This window comes from Rhinolophus sinicus, linkage group LG01, assembly GCF_036562045.2.
Source record: "Rhinolophus sinicus isolate RSC01 linkage group LG01, ASM3656204v1, whole genome shotgun sequence".
Taxonomy (NCBI): Eukaryota; Metazoa; Chordata; class Mammalia; order Chiroptera; family Rhinolophidae; genus Rhinolophus; species Rhinolophus sinicus.
In genome coordinates, this window is record NC_133751.1 from 8,758,644 (window position 1) to 8,775,614 (window position 16,971).

Below are 16,971 nucleotides of genomic sequence, written 5' to 3' on the forward strand. Positions count from 1 at the left end.
TAGTGTCCATTGCTATTTTATTATAATTATGGCCCACCTCCAGAGGTCATTTAAGGAGGGCATTTCATTCATTCATCAGATATGCATTGTGCACCTACTGTGTGCCAGGCATTAGAGAAACAAAGTCCAGCCAAAGAGAAGCCACAGTCTTCAAGAGCTAGTGAGGGGCCGACAGTGTCGCTGGCCATCACTGCTCTGACTGGTCAGCACCACGGTGAAGGGAGCTCATGAGTGGTGGTGCAGAACCTAGTGAAGAGGTTAGGGGTCTTCCTGGATAAATTGTCATCTCGGCTGAGACACTTCTGGGTGACGAAGAGGCTGTCCAGGGGAAGGCATGAAGAAGAGTGTCCAGGCAGAGGAGATGGAGTGGAGAGGTGCACCTTGCCTGCTGAGAGGGCTGGCGAGGGCCTGGACGTCCACGCGAGGAGTTTGTTCTGGTCCTAGTGAAATGGATAGCTGCCAACAGGCTTTAAGCAGGAAATTGACTGGGTAAAAGTGGGAGAAAGAGACTCTGATTGCAAATTGAAGAATGGAAAATGTGCTTGGAAGGTGTTTGGGGGGCTTAGAGCCTGATCTAAGCATTGAAACTCCCATTGCCCTGTCTGGCGGCCTCAGACACGTGCATCTCCAGTTTGCAAACACCTTATTTTTGGTAAATGTCACTGCACCTAGAAGTCGGCTCCCACCAGGCCCTGCCTACCACACCCCAGCCTTGTCTTGACCTTCCCTCTTCTTCCCGCTTAGCCCCCAACTCCGCCTGCCCTCTCTGCCTCCTGCAGTGGCTGCCGTGGGAGTCGAAAGCTTGTGAATAGGCTTTGAGGACCCCAAGTTGCCTTCCCTTCAAAATCTCCATCCTTCAAGGCCTCTGTGCTACAGAGCCACGTGGCATTGGGTGTGTGTTTGGGGCACAGGGCTGTGGGCACAAGTCAGGGCTAGGACTAGGTCAGGCCCGGGAGTGACTTTGGTCACCTCTCCTGTGTGGCCCTTATCTGACAGGCAGAGACTGGGCGATTTGGGTGCACAAAGCAGGGGACTCTCCAAATGAAAGTTCAGGGCTGCAGGCATGACCTTGGCCTTAAAAAGATTTGGATTCAGGGTTGTGGGGGTGCTTGCACTAAAAAGATTGAAATTCAGTTCCTCAACCAAGATACTCAGGACCTATGATTAAAAAAAAAAAAAAAAAAAAAAAAAAAGGGGGAACCGTGAAATCTGGGGAAAGTACATACAAAATCATATGGAGCATCGTGGTTCTTTGGGGTTCAGTAAATACTCCTCTAGAAGGGAACGGCTGGCCCACCTATTCCTTTGTAAAGCTGAGCTCACACCTGTGCCATGAGAGAGGAAAGCCATGCTTTCAACATGAAATCAGACATCTTAAGGAACAAGCTGTGGAATGGAAAGTTTGTAGAATAAATCATAGATCCATTTATCAAACATTTTTTATTGCCTCAGAACAGAAGATGCAAAGAGTAATAAAACGCTCTCCCCGTCCTCAATTAACTCATTTTTATAGAACATCCCCAAAGAAAACACTTTGCATGTTTTGGGCTTTCTCTAAGGAAGACAGCTGTTTTTCAAACGATCCATCATTCCAAACAAATGCTGCTTTTATGGAAAACTGAGTTCTGTATTTAAGCACCTGACTTTCAGTCGACTCTTAGGGGTCGCCCTTGCGCCAATAGCTTGGGCCTCCCGTCTTATTTTGCCCACATGGAAGCAGGTGCAACTGGATAAAGACATGTGCAAACACAGGCACACTTTGCACACAAGTGGATATGTGCTGACATTTTAATTTCAATTTAGAGAAACCAGGAAATTCCATGCAACTTGAGGGCTTTGTACCCTATTCAGAAATCCCCAAATAAATAATTATACAGCTCCACTGTCAAAAATAGTGGTAAGTGTTTGGGTAAGGAAATGGATGAGGAACGAAAGCATGAAGTTTGGCTGTTAGATTGTTCCAGTGGAAAAGTGAGAAATATAAATGAAAAATACTTTGTGAAAAATACCCCAAATTCGGACTTCTCCTGGAATCTGAGGGAGAGTCAATTTTAATACTTAGCTATCGTGATCAAAATTAGACCTGGCACAATTTACATGGTAAAAGAAGAAACCTCCCTGCAACATTTCAGAATCTTTTGGGATTTCCAGAATTTGCAAAGAGCAAAATTTGAGCCTTCCCTGGCTTTCTTAGTTTTCAAAACCTGCAGTTTTGTGTGTTTTTTTTCATTGACACTTCCTTCCTCACTTTCTTGGGTGTTTAAAGTTTGTGAGCACTATTTTCCCACAGAGATGCACGAGTGAGTGAAAAATGTGAAGATTGAGGTTCCTAAGCACTATGACCCCCTCAGCAGACGATCCACCATGAGTACAGACTTCCGTTGCGTGACAAAGGGCAAGTTTCACATCCCACAGAAACAGCCCCTAAAAGGAGAAGGTGACCCAGGGATCCAAACCTACACCGAAGAGAGTGACAGAAAGAGAGCCCAGTGGCCAAGGAGCCACTGTGCAGGCAGTTGGCGACCCAGGAACCAGACCTCAGGAGGGACAATTACAGCCGCACAGGAGTGAGAGGCTCGCCCCTCACACACACTGGCATGGAGGACAGTGCCATGCGCATGGACTTCTAAGTGTGTTACTCCACTCCTGGTCAAAAAATGATTTTGAGTCACCTTTGGCCTTCTATGCCTCTCCCCACCCTCGTCCCTTTTGAGAGCCGTGTGGACATTTGCAGAAATCCTGAGGCTTAGCCACTTCCCAGATGTGGTGAGGAAGTGGGTGTGTGGGGCCGTGCAGAACAGCAGTGACCAGCCGTGGCTTTATGAGACCACAGTGGCGGCAGGAGTGTGCCAGCCCTGGGGCCCAGAGACGTGGAGACTATTAAAGCACAGACCTGAGGCCTCCTGGCTGCCTCACCTTGGTGAGTGTGTCACGGCAGCAAGTGTCTGGGAACACTTGCCCTGTGTCCCTCTTCCCAACTAAATAAAGCAGTTAGTTTTTGGCCGTGGCATTTGGATGAACAAACTGGCGTTGAAGGGGACGCCACATGCTCCAGTGGGGAGCATTTGGCCTGGCTGGTTTCAAAAGCCAATCAGCCAGTCACAGTTGTGCCTTATAAAGGTTGCCAGCTGGCGGGGCAGGAGTGAACTTGAACTTCAAGTTCGAGTAGAAGGTGTCATTTTCCTGTTGGGTCTTCGGGCCCCATTCCACCGCCCTGCAAAACACTAACACACGCCTCCCCTGCCAACATCAAACCTCAGTGCATGGTCGCCAGCCCCTCCTCATGGGATTGCCCTTGGCTCTGCTCTTTGTGGAATCATGTTTATCACATCTTTAATGATAATTAAACAGGCAGTTGCCAATTCGTGATTTCACTTAACTTGCACAACAACACCATGAGATGGAAGAATTGTTATTACCCCCATTTCACAGATAACAAAGCTGAGGCCCCAGAGAGGTTAAGTAGCTTGCCCAAGGCCACACAGCTAGCAAGTGGCAGAGCTGGGATTTGAACACAGGCAGATCAGATTGAGGATCCACACTGTCACCTAGCACCCTCTGCATTTCCTCGAGATTGTAGAATCAATTGCTTATCTTTTGGGGCTTCCAAGTGTAAGTCATAATACCCCTTCTCCCCCTGGCTGTTCCTTCCCACCTTCTTACTCAGTCCTAGGGTTTGTGCTTCTAAATAGTACTCCTCCTGGAGCCCAAGCACCGGCCAGAACTGAGGGTGAAAGAAGGTCTCAGTGCCCCCTTTTCTTAGCTGCCTTCACTGTGACTCCCCATGCAGGGCCCCTTGGGAGCCAAGAGCTGAAACCTTTCAGCAGCACACCGGGGTCATCTGTGCACAGGCCAAGATCTCATGGGGCCAAAGCCAGGACTGCAGGGAGTGCTGGGGCTTCTCCTGGCAAGAATTTGTTTCAGGCTCCAAGGCGAATATCAGTTATCGCTCCGGCAGCCCCACCTCCCACCCTTACATTTGGTCCTGCAGAGCCGATTTGGGGCTGTGGGGAGCAGAGGGGAGGTTATGTAGCTGATCTGTTCTCTTCTCCTCTCCTCTGCCTTCTTCCTAGTCTGGCTACAGCTTGCTGAGAAAAACACTTGAGAGCCTTTCACTCTCCACACCCACACACTTAAAATACCAGGCCCATAGGTCATTTGAACGAGAGAATTTGGCTAATAACATGTGTGCCCCAGGGTACAGCTACTATGTCTGCAGGTGCTGGCCAAGAAGGGTTGTGTCTCAGCAGGTATGGGCTGGGGCATGACAGGGACAGAGGGCAGCGGATCCTGGACCTCAGAGCATCAGTCACATGTGCCCACTGGCTGACTGTCCCCAACTGTCAAGTTCAGTGCCAGGTCTGGTCGGAAGAATGCAAGGAAGTGGACGGCAGAGTTTTCCCAGAGTGAAAAAATGTCACACACACCTGTGAGCAAAATGTCATCACTTATCTATGGGGCAACAGGCAGACGACCTGGTCAAAGCTATAAACGAGCCCCTTGGGAGGGAAGCTACCAGAACGTCTCTACCTTCGTGGTTGTGAACCACCTTGCTCTGGCCGAAATGCCCCATCTCATAGCATTTGCCAGACAGATACTTCTGGTGACTGCACATAAACTAATGGGCACAAAATAATAGAACTTTAATCGTGAGCAACGATTTCACAAATATTCACTTGGGTTGAATTTCACTCCCGATTAAGTAGGCCAGTCTGTGGTTAACCAGGGGGCGGCGTTAAGCGCCCAACTGCCAGGAGCCCGACTTCAGTTCAGTAAGACACAGTTTTTGAATTGTAATCCAGGCTTACAGTTCGCTGTCAAATACAGTTTGGGTACATGAGGGTTACAGGGACTATTTCCCTTTTTTTGGCAGTGGTAAAGTGTGCGGAAAGTACCACAAGTTCAGATTCCTGGTGCTGGTGCCACTGGGTTTGCAAACAGAGATTTAGGATCTTGTGACAATAATATGAAGAACAGTGAGCATAAAGCTGGGAGACCAGGGGTTTGCTGTATATACGAGCTGTGTGACTTTGAGTAAATTACTTAACCTCTCTGAGCCTTGGCTTTGCTACCTATTACTTGAGGACAATGAAATCTATCATGTTTATTTCAGGAGAATGTAATGAGGACCAAGTGGAATAGTATATGGGAATGTGTTTGAAAAGTTGTAAGTTCTACAGACCCCAAACTGCCAATATTATGAAGACAATGATTCTTTGTTTTCATTTAGGAAATCAAGAATAGGATGCCTATAGGAGGGCTGCCACAGGAGTGGGGCCGTTTCATTAGGTGAAATGCACGGTGCCTGCAGAGCACGTGTCACTCATGGGGCCAAGATTGGAACTCGCATAATGTTTGATATTTTTACTGGGTATAACAGTATCCCCTAAAAACTCATCTCCACCAGTGACCTCAGAATGTGACCTTATTTGGAAATAGGGGCTTTGCAGGTATAATCAAGTTAAGGTGAGGTCCTCCTGGTTAGGGTGGGCCCTCCATGCAGTGACCAGTGTCCTTACAAGAGGAGGGAGGTTTGGAGACAGGAGACACGCAGAGGGAGAAGGCCACGTGAAGATGGAAACGGAGCCTGGAGTGGTGCTTCTAAGCCAAGGGAAGCCTAGGACTGCCAGCAAGCACCAGAAGCCGGGCTGGGCTGGCAAGGATGGGAAGGGAGGATTCTTCCCTGGAGCCTTCAGAGGGGTGTGGCCCTGCTGACACTTTGATTGGGGACTTCGGTTTCCAGAACTGTGAGACAATACATTTCAGTTGTTTTAAGCTAACGGTCCGGTCCGTGGTCATTTGTTAGAGTAGCCCTAGGAAACTAATGCAGTGTTATCGTGGAATCTCTGAAATGCTAAAAGTTGCAGGCAACAGAGGACACACACAGAGGCACACATGCCTGCACTAGGAGAGGGACACCCAGAAGGGCCGCATCGTCAGAAGATAAAATCAGAGCTGAAAGTGACATTGTAGGTATCCCATGAACCCCCTCATTTTGCAGACCAGGAAACTGAGACCTGGAGAGGTGAAATCACTTGTACAGGAACTCAAATCTAACTCTCTTACAGGTAGAGCTCCCCCCACCCCACCCCTGCTTGCGCTGCACATGTGCACGCATTCTCTCTCTCTCTCTCTCTCTCTCTCTCTCTCTCTCACACACACACACACACACACACACACACACAGCTGATGAAAGGCAGAAATCTCTCTCTCTCTCTCTCTCTCTCTCTCTCTCTCTCCCTCCCTCCCTCTCTGTCTCTCTCTCTCTCTCTCTCACACACACACACACACACACACACACACACACACGCGTGCACACTCAGACCTGCTCAGTCACTGCAGCAGTGTCATTATTCATTGCTTGTATCTTAAGCGTCCTTTTTCCTTTTTTCTTTTTTTCTTTCATTTCACCCCTCTACCCTAAGTCCCCCTCCCACCCTCATCCTTTCCCACCTTCCTGTGAGGGTACGTGGTGGGTATAGAACAGGATCCCTGCTCTCAGGCTTTTGTAGCCACAAACCCCATTCAATCCAACATCCTTATCAATCAAAGGCGAGGAATGCTCTAGTAGGCAGCCCCAAAATTGCCACAAAGCAAACTGTGGTTGGCAAGGAAGCGACCTAGCAGGTGAGTGACTGGTGCCAGACTCTGAAGCCAGGAAGACTGAGGTGAGGGGTGGAGCCAGGAGGCCTGGATGGCTGATGCAGAGGCCGAGGGAGGAAGGCCTCAGCTTGCCTCACTCACCGCATGCTGCAGCCCTCACCCCGCCTGTTAGAAGGGTCAGAAATGCCATGGCTTGTGAGCTGACTCGGAGGAGAAGAGCCTGGCTGCAGGGCGAGGACCGATGGGAGGGGACTTGGTAGTGAGAAGATCCTAAAAGCTGGCTGTGACATTCAGTATTGATGATATAGGTAATAACTCTGGTAGGCTCTTGATGAAGATGGGACAGACTGGCTGTTATGATCGCAGGAACACGGGGACAGGGCTGCTCCCAGGGCAGCAGCTGCCTTTGCCCCTCTGACCAGTTCTTAAAAAGCCACAGACTGAGCAGCAAGATGGGCAGTCAACATGGAAGCTTGCCTTCACTCACTGCACCCTCCTCGCGCCCCCTGGGTGCCACCTCTCCTGCCATCCCTCCGCATCAGCTAGATGCCAGGGTAGAAAACAGTCTGGGCTGTTGCCTGGTGACATGTGAAGGATGTCCTAAAGATGACAAATCCCTAAAGCCCAAAAGGATTCTTCTCCAGGTTCCAGGAGAGAAAGCCAGCTGATGGGGAACATGAACTTGGGTGCAGGGCGTGCTGGGCTCCTCCAGCGTGCTGTCCCGTGCGGCACCCCTCACCACACCTGTTAGACAGGTCAGCCGTGACCTTGGTTGTAAAGCCACGCAGGACAAAGTCGGTGTCATCCTGAGACCATCCCTTGGGAGTGTTCTTATCACAGACTTTGCATCGACAGAATGCAATTCCGTGGAGATTGTTTGGTGGGAGGTTCCATGTTTAGGAATCACTGGCTTATTGTGGCCAAAGATTATATTTTCATTGAGCATGTTTCTGCAGCCTTCTTTTGTATCCAAACATGTGTGACAGCTGAACATATTCTGCTCTTTCTAACTTGGAAAAGGGAGACAATTTGATTTTTGAAGCAGTTTTGGGAACAGATAGGGGACTGAGTGGACATATTTTGTTTTCGTTTCTTTTTGGTTTCATTTCATGCTACCCGATTAAGAGGAGAAAGTCTGCTAATTAGAGAACTATTATATTGAAGTAGTAGGTCTGAACATCATGCTTAATCAAACCTTAGGATCTTGTTCGGTACAATAGGAAATAGAGAAGAGAAATAATAAACGTGAGCATAACTCACACACCTTTGAATGCCATGCATCAGATACTATTTCAACGGTTTTCCTCATATTAACTCATTTAACCTCCCCCTAAATTCTATACGGTAGGAAAAGTTATATGTACCCATCTTCCAGGTAAGAGCACTGAGGCACAAAGAGGTCTGGTGCCTTGCCAAAGGTCACCTAGCCAGAATTTAAACCCAGAGTCCATCCACTGAACCACTTGGCCAAGAAAAAGTGTTTTAACGAATTAATATATTTGCATGTTAATAATTACATTATTAATATATTTATGTTAATTATTTATATATTAGTAATGATATTATAAATTGTAAATATATATTTTAAGTAATTTAAAAATAACTTTGTAAGAGTTGTTAAAAGCATTGAATGAGACATATACAATGAAAATATGTTCATGTTTCATAAGTATAAATAAAATGTTTAGATGGAAATTCATGTGCATATATGTGTTCATAGCATTTATTGAATCTCAGTCTGTCAGTTACATATCCTAAAGTCCATGTATTGACTATACATTTTGTCTGGCCAATCCTATGAGTGTCTCTAATAACATCTAACCTTTAAAAATAATGCTTAATATCAGCCAGCAATTAGTATTTTTGAAATTCAGAGAGAATAATTTTAATTTAGCCTAGCCTCAAACGTAGGAATTCAGTCGTTCCTAATCCTTGGACGTACAAACAACGTTACAGGGCAAGATGGATATGGTTTCTTTCACTCCTTTTTTGCCCCAAGTTTATAAAAAGGGGAGCCATTGGGAGGGGAAGGAGTGAATAGCTGTCAATCTGATCCTATGTCCCCTGGGGTCTTGACTTGAAAGAAAACCAATCCAAATCTCTCTTGATCCTGTGTTGTTAATTGATGATGGAACGAAAGCCATGTAACTCTGCGATGTGTCACATCTACACAAACGCCATAGGTGTGCATTTCAGAATTTAAGTCAAGCCAAACTCAAGGGCGAATTGGGAAAACCAATAACTTGGGCTGAAGTACTGCCACCTTTCCAGTTTCAGAGCAGGAGAGCATAGTGGTCAGTTACTCAGCAGACATGTTCGGGCCATCACCTCACTCTTTTGTGTTCTCCTCTGTCTTGCAACAGGGAAAAGCTTCACTCTGACCATCACCGTCTTCACAAACCCACCGCAAGTTGCCACTTACCACAGAGCCATCAAAATCACAGTGGATGGACCCCGAGAACCTCGAAGTAAGTGCGCCCCCTCGGGGCTGGCTTATCCCCTGGCTTGGTACACCCTGGCACCAGAGACAGTACCTCAGAATCTTTGGGTTCAATAGGCAGCTCTCAAATGTGGCTAAAACCACTGCCAGAGGGGGAAGCCCGGCTCCTGCAGGGAAAACAAATTTTATTATTGACACTCTCACTCCTCAAAGTCTGTCTCTGAGCACTGGGCTCTTTCTGAAGCATCCTCCTAGAGGACAGGCGGAAATCAGGCTGACTCCAGTGCATGCTAGAACCATCTGGGGCTACAAGAGACTAAGGACTAGACCCTCAAATACCAGTGAAGTTCAACAGGATTAGAAACAAACAATGAATGGAAGACTGGGCAGGCACAGAGGTGGCCAAAAAAGGCCAGAGGGTCAGAGTGGACCACAAGGGAGTAATTACCACCCATTCAGTCCTTTTGTTCATTTGTTAAGGGTGGTGGAGATGAAAACTATGAAAATGACCATCTTCTTTCAGTGGCACAGATCAAAATCTTATTACAGGATTGTTTAAAATAGAGAATGGGAGGGTAGAAGAGTGCCTGAAGGGAAACCAGTAAATATAGAAAGATGGTACAAAAAAAAAAAAAAAAATAGCTCCTATGAGGAAAGCTTTTTAAAAAAGGAGTGGGGTTGTTTAGTCTGCAGAGAGATGTCTTCATGGTGACTTAATGACTATCTTTGAGTAAACACAAGAGTAACACTCTTTTCCTAACCACACCCTTCCCTGGGATGGAGGCTGGGTTACAGTTCCAGATCTGTGGAGCTGATGGGAGCCCCCACCCAGCATCTGTAAGCCTCCAAACCGCATCAGGTCCCCAATGGAAAATTAGTATCCTCGCTTCTCAGGGGGAGAGAGATTCAAAAACAGGGCTTCCTGCTATTCCCAGAAGTTGAGATGCAGGGAGGCCAGGTTGTAAAACAAAGTGGTTAAGTTTATTTGGGCTCTGGGGACAAACACGTGGAGTTCTGGTTCAGGCGCTGAAGCCTTCAGCAAGTCATGGAGCCTCTCTGAACCTCAGTTTCCTCATCTGCAAAATGAAGAGAATAATGGGAGCTCCTTTATGACGTTAAATGAGACGCGGCTGTGTGCCTGGCACAGAGCATGAACTCAGGAGATGTTAGTGATCCCTGCACAGCCTCCCTGCCTGTGTCTCTGGCTGCTGCTTCCAGGGCCCAGCCCTGCAGAGGACCTTCTCATCTCCATGGTGACGGTGGGGCCTCTGAGTTTACCTCTGGGGCATGACGTATACACGTCATCCTGTGATCAGCGCAGCTTATGGCGGTCTTACCTGCCGTCCTGGCCACAGCCCCGTGGCTTGTCCATTACCTTCTAGAACCACCCCACATGCCACCTCAGCTTTCCCAATGCCCCAGCAGAAAACCACCCCCCACCAGGGACGGCCCCCCAGGACGTGGTATTCCACCCACGGCCCCCTTGCTGCCATTTGCCGCCATGACTCCCTCCACATCTGACCTTATATTTCCTGTCCACTTTTTCTGGCCAGACTCAGGAAACTCTGGGACTTGGTAACGTCCCCTGATGCCAATTTATGACTGAAAAGCAGGCCACACACACAGGACCACACAGTGACAACCAAACCCAGGAACAACTGTGAGCACTTCGTAGGTTTCCCAAGTAGGAGTGGCACAGTAAATACTAACAGCGACCCGGCTTTGAACACAATGGAAACAGCGAGCAGGTGTCCTGGCCTCTCCATGGAGGACCAAAGAGGAGGCAGGCTTAGATTCTAGCAAGGCGCAGCTTGGGGGGCAGGCAGTTGTGACGTAAGGAAATTGACTTTGTGGGTAATTAAACTTGTAGAAAGGCTCACATGGGTGAGGCTGTAGAATCTCTGTCTTTCAAAATAGACAAGCCCACCTGCCTGGAGGAAGAAGCTTAAACCATGTGACCCCTTGATATCCCTCTACTTCTGCTCTTCTCCTGTGCATGAAAAAGGGCGTTTTTTTCCCCCCATTGCCAGTATTTACTGTAACAGTCAAAGAACTTAAGAGGTGGGTGAGCTTCAGAAAACAAATGGTGGCCACTGTGACCTCTAAGAACCGGCAGTCAGAGGGGGGAAATGTGCGCTTGTAATAGCCAGCCTGTATATACAGTTTGCTCTGCTTCCTGCTGTTTTATAACTTAAGAAAAACAGTCATTATTGAGAAGGATGCTTTGAACAGACAGAGGGATTTGCTCCGAAGAGGTGCCCCTTTTTATGGAGTCTTTCCTGCCAAAAGGAATTTGGGGTCTTGGGAAAAATTAAATTACTAGGTATATGTATTATATAAAGAGGTGTTGTAGGCCCAGACAGATACTCTCACATTTCAGAGGCACTTCTAGAAAAAACCCAAGCACAAAGACTCCCAGGGTCACTGGCGTAACGCTAGCTTTTCTATTCATTCTGTGAAGGTTATAGAAAGGGGTCCATCACTGCGAATTCGACTTTTGTGTTCTCGTTTGTGTTCCAACACTGTTTTCTTATTATTTGACTGCCGTGACTCAAGTTGGGAACTACTTGTTTTTGATGATGCTCTGCTGACAGTCACTTTTTAAAAAGAGATGAAGTTGATTTTTTCTAGCTTTATTGAGATATCGCTGACATAACAGATGTAAGTTAAGGTTTACAGCACGATGAGGTGATACATGTATATATTGCGAGATGATTAGCACAGTAAGTTCAGTTAACACATCCATCACCTCCCATAGTTATAGTTTGTGTGTGTGTGTGTGTGTGTGTGTGTGTGTTAAGAACTTTTATGATTTACTCTTTTAGCAACTTTCAAATACACGATACTATACTGTTAACTGTAGTCACCAAGCTGTACATTACATCCCCAGAACTTACTCAAGACCTGAGGGCCTTTAGGCCTAATGGTGTAATTGGTTAAGGAAAGAGGCCCCAGAGAAATGAAATGATTTGACCAGATTAAAAAGAAAGTTGGTGATGAAACCAGAAATAGAATGAAGAGCCTCTGATTCCTCATCTTGTACCCATCCGTCCATCCGTCCATCCGTCCATCCGTCCATCTGTCCATCCGTCCATCCGTCCATCCGTCCATCCAATCCCCTCTCCATCCATACCATAACACCTATACATGGTCTATACTAAACTCTCTGACCTGGCCTCAGTATCCTCCTGTTTGAAATAAGATTTTGGCTTAAATGACTTCTCATGTTTGTCTCAGTTATAAGACTGTCTAGAAAGGGGGAATGGTAGTGCATCGTAGCAGACATGGAGCCTTCAGCGTGAAACATTCATGCAAAAAAAAACACAGAAGGAAAGCCTATCTCATTCAACCTGCCACTTGAATAATTAAGAAAAGGACTAAGAATTACAGAACGTGCCACAACCGTCTGTTGGCCAGGCTGATGGGATAACTCATTGTTTCAAACCAACAGAGACATTACGAATTGTTGAAAAATTAAATTTATGATGGAGATAGAAAAGCATCAGGAGGTGTCCTCTGCTGGGATCCGTTCTTACAAGCAGCTATGGGTGATCTATTTTCAATTCCTAGGTAGAATACTTAGTAGCTTGTTAACATATTAGAAGACAGTATTCTCTTTAAGCCTGAAAGATAGAGTGAAAGGATTTTTCCACACAAAAAAAGTATTTGAGATCTTGCTCCCTACTGTATATTGTCAGTTTGGCTCAAATAAACTCTAAACTCTTATAAAAATTCAAAACAAAACAAAACAAAACAAAAAACAAAGGATGTTTGAGTTATTTTTATGTACTTTTTTTTTTTTTTTTTCATTTGGAGCACCTACTGAAAAAGATAGCAGTGACTCTGCCTTGAACATAACGGAAACAGCGATCAGGTGTCCTGGGCTCTCCACGGAGGACCAGTGTCTGTCATTTAGCCTGTGCATCTGTAACATGATAATATTGAAACACCAAAGCATATTCTCTGCAGATATATCCTGAAATAATTTGAATACATGAATGAGCTCAGTGCTGTGGAGAAAGTGATTTTGCAAAGGAGAGCTTGAGGAGACAGAGCAGCTGGGACCATAAGTGACCCAGCGACGGGGGTTAGGTGGGTCCCAATGGTGTGGATTGGACAGTCATTCTGATGTCATGAGCCATCACCTGTCTGGCTAGGAATCTGTTACATCTGGAACATTGAGTAACCTAATTAAAAATGGAAAAGGTTAATAAAACAAGTATTGGGCATTTCTGGGACAATTTCTGCCCTTGGGTTAAAGGAGCCCTCACAGTAGCTGTTGTGCTGGAGCTCTTGAGAGTCACAATTAAGGACGGATAACAAGGTGGACCCATTACTTAAAAACTTTAGAAGATGCTGTTTTCTGGGGCACTCGATTTTTTGCCAACTAACTTTCTTTTTTTTAATAGGAAGTTAAAATAGTTCAATTGAAGGGCCTAACTCCCCATCACTTGCTTTGTTAAGGACCTGTTCGAGATTGTGTCACACAAGTAGAATTTTCTTCTATGATTCTGAATGTAAATAGCAAACCTACAGTATACAGAGAGAGAAGAAACAGGATCTTTATATAATAAATAGCGAGTGTGTTTCATGTGCAAAGAGGAATATGTGAAAAGTCCCTGTAAACTTATGGCAATAATGGACCTAAAAGCACTTGAAATCAAGTTTATTCAGAAACAGGTCGGATGAGCAAAAGTGTTTACAGATTGTTCTTGTGATTGACCAACAGACACTCATTTTTTTTTTTAATGTTATTTTTCTCTTAATAATAAAAACACCTAATAATAATAACAGCTCACAGTACTGATCGTTTAAAGTGCTGGCATCTATGAGTTGGTATAATCTCCACAAGAACAGATAAGGAAGTTGAAGCAAAGTGACATGGAGTCCCCTGCCAAGGTCACATGGTTAGTGAGCAGAATTGAAACAGTCCAGAAAGTTTTTATTAGGAGAGTTTATCAATACAATTCTGGTTCAAATACAGTTGTCTTCGAGAAAGCAGGACCTCGTGACCTTGGCAGCAGTGGTCATTTTTGTACTGACAGGAAGGAATCAGCATTTTCCCTTGGGCAGGGCTCAGTAACATGTATGCTGGGGGCAGGGGCCATGACCCAATATGCAGTCACACATGCGACAGTTGGTTCCGTGTCAGTCACCAGGGTCTGCTTGGGGGCGTGGCATCCATGGGGACCTGAAGTGCAGATGGGGTACAACATAAACCTCTTCCTCCAGTGCTGGCATGCAGGCGGCCACCAGGTGAAAGTCTGAGTTCAGGTCCCCCTTTGGCAATTCTTCCTAGAGAACCCAGGAGCATAGCGTGCAGCCACGCGGAGGATGAAAATTTTGTGTCGTTCTTTGCTCCTGTCTGGTTACTGGAATGCCAGACGGTTCATAGTTCTTGATCTCTGGATTATGATTATCAATCCACAGTCACTTTGTTCGCTGGGACTTACACAAAGCAAGTCTTCCAGGCAATGAATGGGGCTATGCCTATTCCCTCTTCCCTTAGATTCTTCAAATATCGGATTTGGACTTCCATTCTTTCTAGATGAAATCCTGACCCACAAAAGAAAAAGGACCTAATTCTTTTTCCACTCCCACCCAGATATAAAGTAGGAGACAGACAGAGGGTCAAAGAGGGAAAATGTTCTTTACTTCTCTTCCTCCTCCCACTTTGAAAGGCATTTTGATGCTAAGATGGACCTTCTGGGGTGAATTCCACTGGTGCTGTAATTCTCATAGTTCTGAGCCCCCCAACTCCCTGAACAGCTGGCAAAAGCAGTTTTTGAAGCATTACTAATAATCCTGCCCAGACTGTTCCAGTGAGTTAGGAAATCTCTTTCTCTTTATTATTTTTAGTAGTATCAAGCTAGACCAAGAAAAACTTTATGTACATAAAGATGTCCCTGACCCTTGAGTTTGCAGCAGACTTATTTCAGGCTAAGAATGATGGGAATGTAAGACGATCCTGGAAGCAGTGTGCTTCTGTCCTGGAAGCAGTAATAACCCACCTCATCAGCTTGCTGAGACCTGGGTAGGCCTGTGACCTCTTGGTAACTAGCCCTATTTAGACAGAAGTCACTCAGATTTTTAGATGGCATTTGTATTGCTGCAGAAAGAAAAAAGTTCCTTCTAGGTTCCAGTGAGAACCCCAAGGAACGATCTAGTACCTTCTCAGTCTAACATAGAGAACAGGGGGAGAGAAGAAACAGAATAAAACTTAAACCATTACCTTGAGTTTCCCTTTCCACTGGGACCATTGCAAACCCATATCACTAATTTTGAATGCCACACCTGTGAGGTCGAGAGCTAAGCTAATGTGTCATAGTGCTTGTTAGAATTTACTATAAAGTGCTGAAAGAGAAAAAGAAGCCTGTCTTCATTTAGGCCTTAGGTTCTTAATCTTGAAACCTGTGAAAAAGTCTCTGGATCCTGAACTGGGGGCCCCGGGTTTCACACTGACGCCTCTAGGGTAAAGGATGTGAAGTCAGGCAATTGAGTGCTTTCGTCCTCACTTTCCCCTTCCCTGGAACTAAGCAATGGAATGAGATAATCTCTAAATTAGTTCCCACTCGGAACAGGTAATAAAACATTGTCAGAAAAGCAAAGCCCTACATTGTCCCACAAATAGGGCCCCTGAGAGGCTGAGCCCCCCCGGGCCTCCCCTCCTCCCCTAGGCAATGCCGGCCTATGTCACATCAAACATGTGCACGTGCACCCAGATTATATTTTAGATTTTTTTTTTTTTTTGCTGTAAAGTTTTAAAAGGACTTTTATCATTTGTTTTTGAAATTATCTGGCTATGAGGAACTCATTTCCCATGGCCCTGATTTTGCTGCCATCGACATATAATTACAATCAGTGGTTGAGATCTGCATTTGGGCACTTGCTAACTGTGTAGGTGACCATACTTGGGGGTGGCTGGCTTGGCTGAGCTTCCATAAACAGGGACAGTAGCTGTACTCACTGGGCTGGGAGGCTAATTGCGACAGCCTCTGTGGAACGTTTTAAACCGTGCCTGGCACACAGAAGTGTTTGGAAGATAGAACAATTATTTGCATTTAGGCTTGTAATCCTGTGCTATAAGGAAACTCTAAGCAAAAAAGATTGGTGAATCCTAAGTTTAAAAATTCATGAAGTTGCCATAATGTTTCATGTTTTAGATGTTTAATGAAACATTTTGAGTTTTGTTTTGTTTTGTTTTCAGTTTTCCTTTTGTATTTAGACCCAGTAAAATTTCTTTTCTGGCATTTTTATGGACCCTTGAAACACTCCGGGCACTGTTCCTAAATCCTTCATGGGTAAAACAGTCTTGCCCCCAAATAGTGAACTTCGTGAAAAACTCAGGGATATAAATCCTGTCTCAGTAACATCAAAAGTCCGTACTTGAGATCCAATGTAAGGGTCCTTTCCAATATATGCACAATATGGCTATTGGAGTGGCTTTTCCACACTGAGCTAGGACACTGACACGGTATGTGCCAGAGTCTCTTAGGGTCTGAATTCTGGCTTGGGACTAATGCAGCTCACCAACTGGCTAGCTACAGCTCTGCTTTGCAGAGTAGAAAATGCGCTCAGTCACCCTCTGAGTTTCCAAAACTAACGTGCCTTTCTAGACTTGTTTTGGGTGTTTTTTGTGGTTTTGATTTTTTGTGTGTGTTGTTGTTGTTTTTGCATTTGTGGGATATCTGTTTGATAGGGCTTTTCTTCATCCTCCCCGGAAGATGTTCAGTGGTACATTCCAATGACATGGTGCTCTGCTGCCCTCCCACCTTGTGGCCTGATGGTGCAGCCCCCTCCTGGGATGGTTGAGGAGCAGCTCAGCTGTGGTCCATACCTGCCATCTAGTTGCATTGTGGGGAGTGCTTAAGCTGCGATGCTGGTAACCGTGGCTGCTGCAGGCGCGAGTGGCCCATGTTCTGGGCGCA

At 45.8% G+C, this 16,971-nt stretch overlaps 1 protein-coding gene across 2 annotated transcripts in view; it reads left to right on the forward strand.

Annotated features, from left to right (window-relative positions):
- The window catches only part of RUNX1 (RUNX family transcription factor 1), a 232,928-nt gene that overhangs the window by 161,141 nt on the left and 54,816 nt on the right, over positions 1-16,971 (forward strand). For both annotated transcript variants that reach the window (XM_019730263.2, XM_019730261.2), the window contains exon 6: positions 8,967-9,071. In XM_019730263.2, coding sequence (XP_019585822.1) covers positions 8,967-9,071 — 105 coding nt within the window. The remainder of the gene's footprint in view (positions 1-8,966; positions 9,072-16,971) is intronic.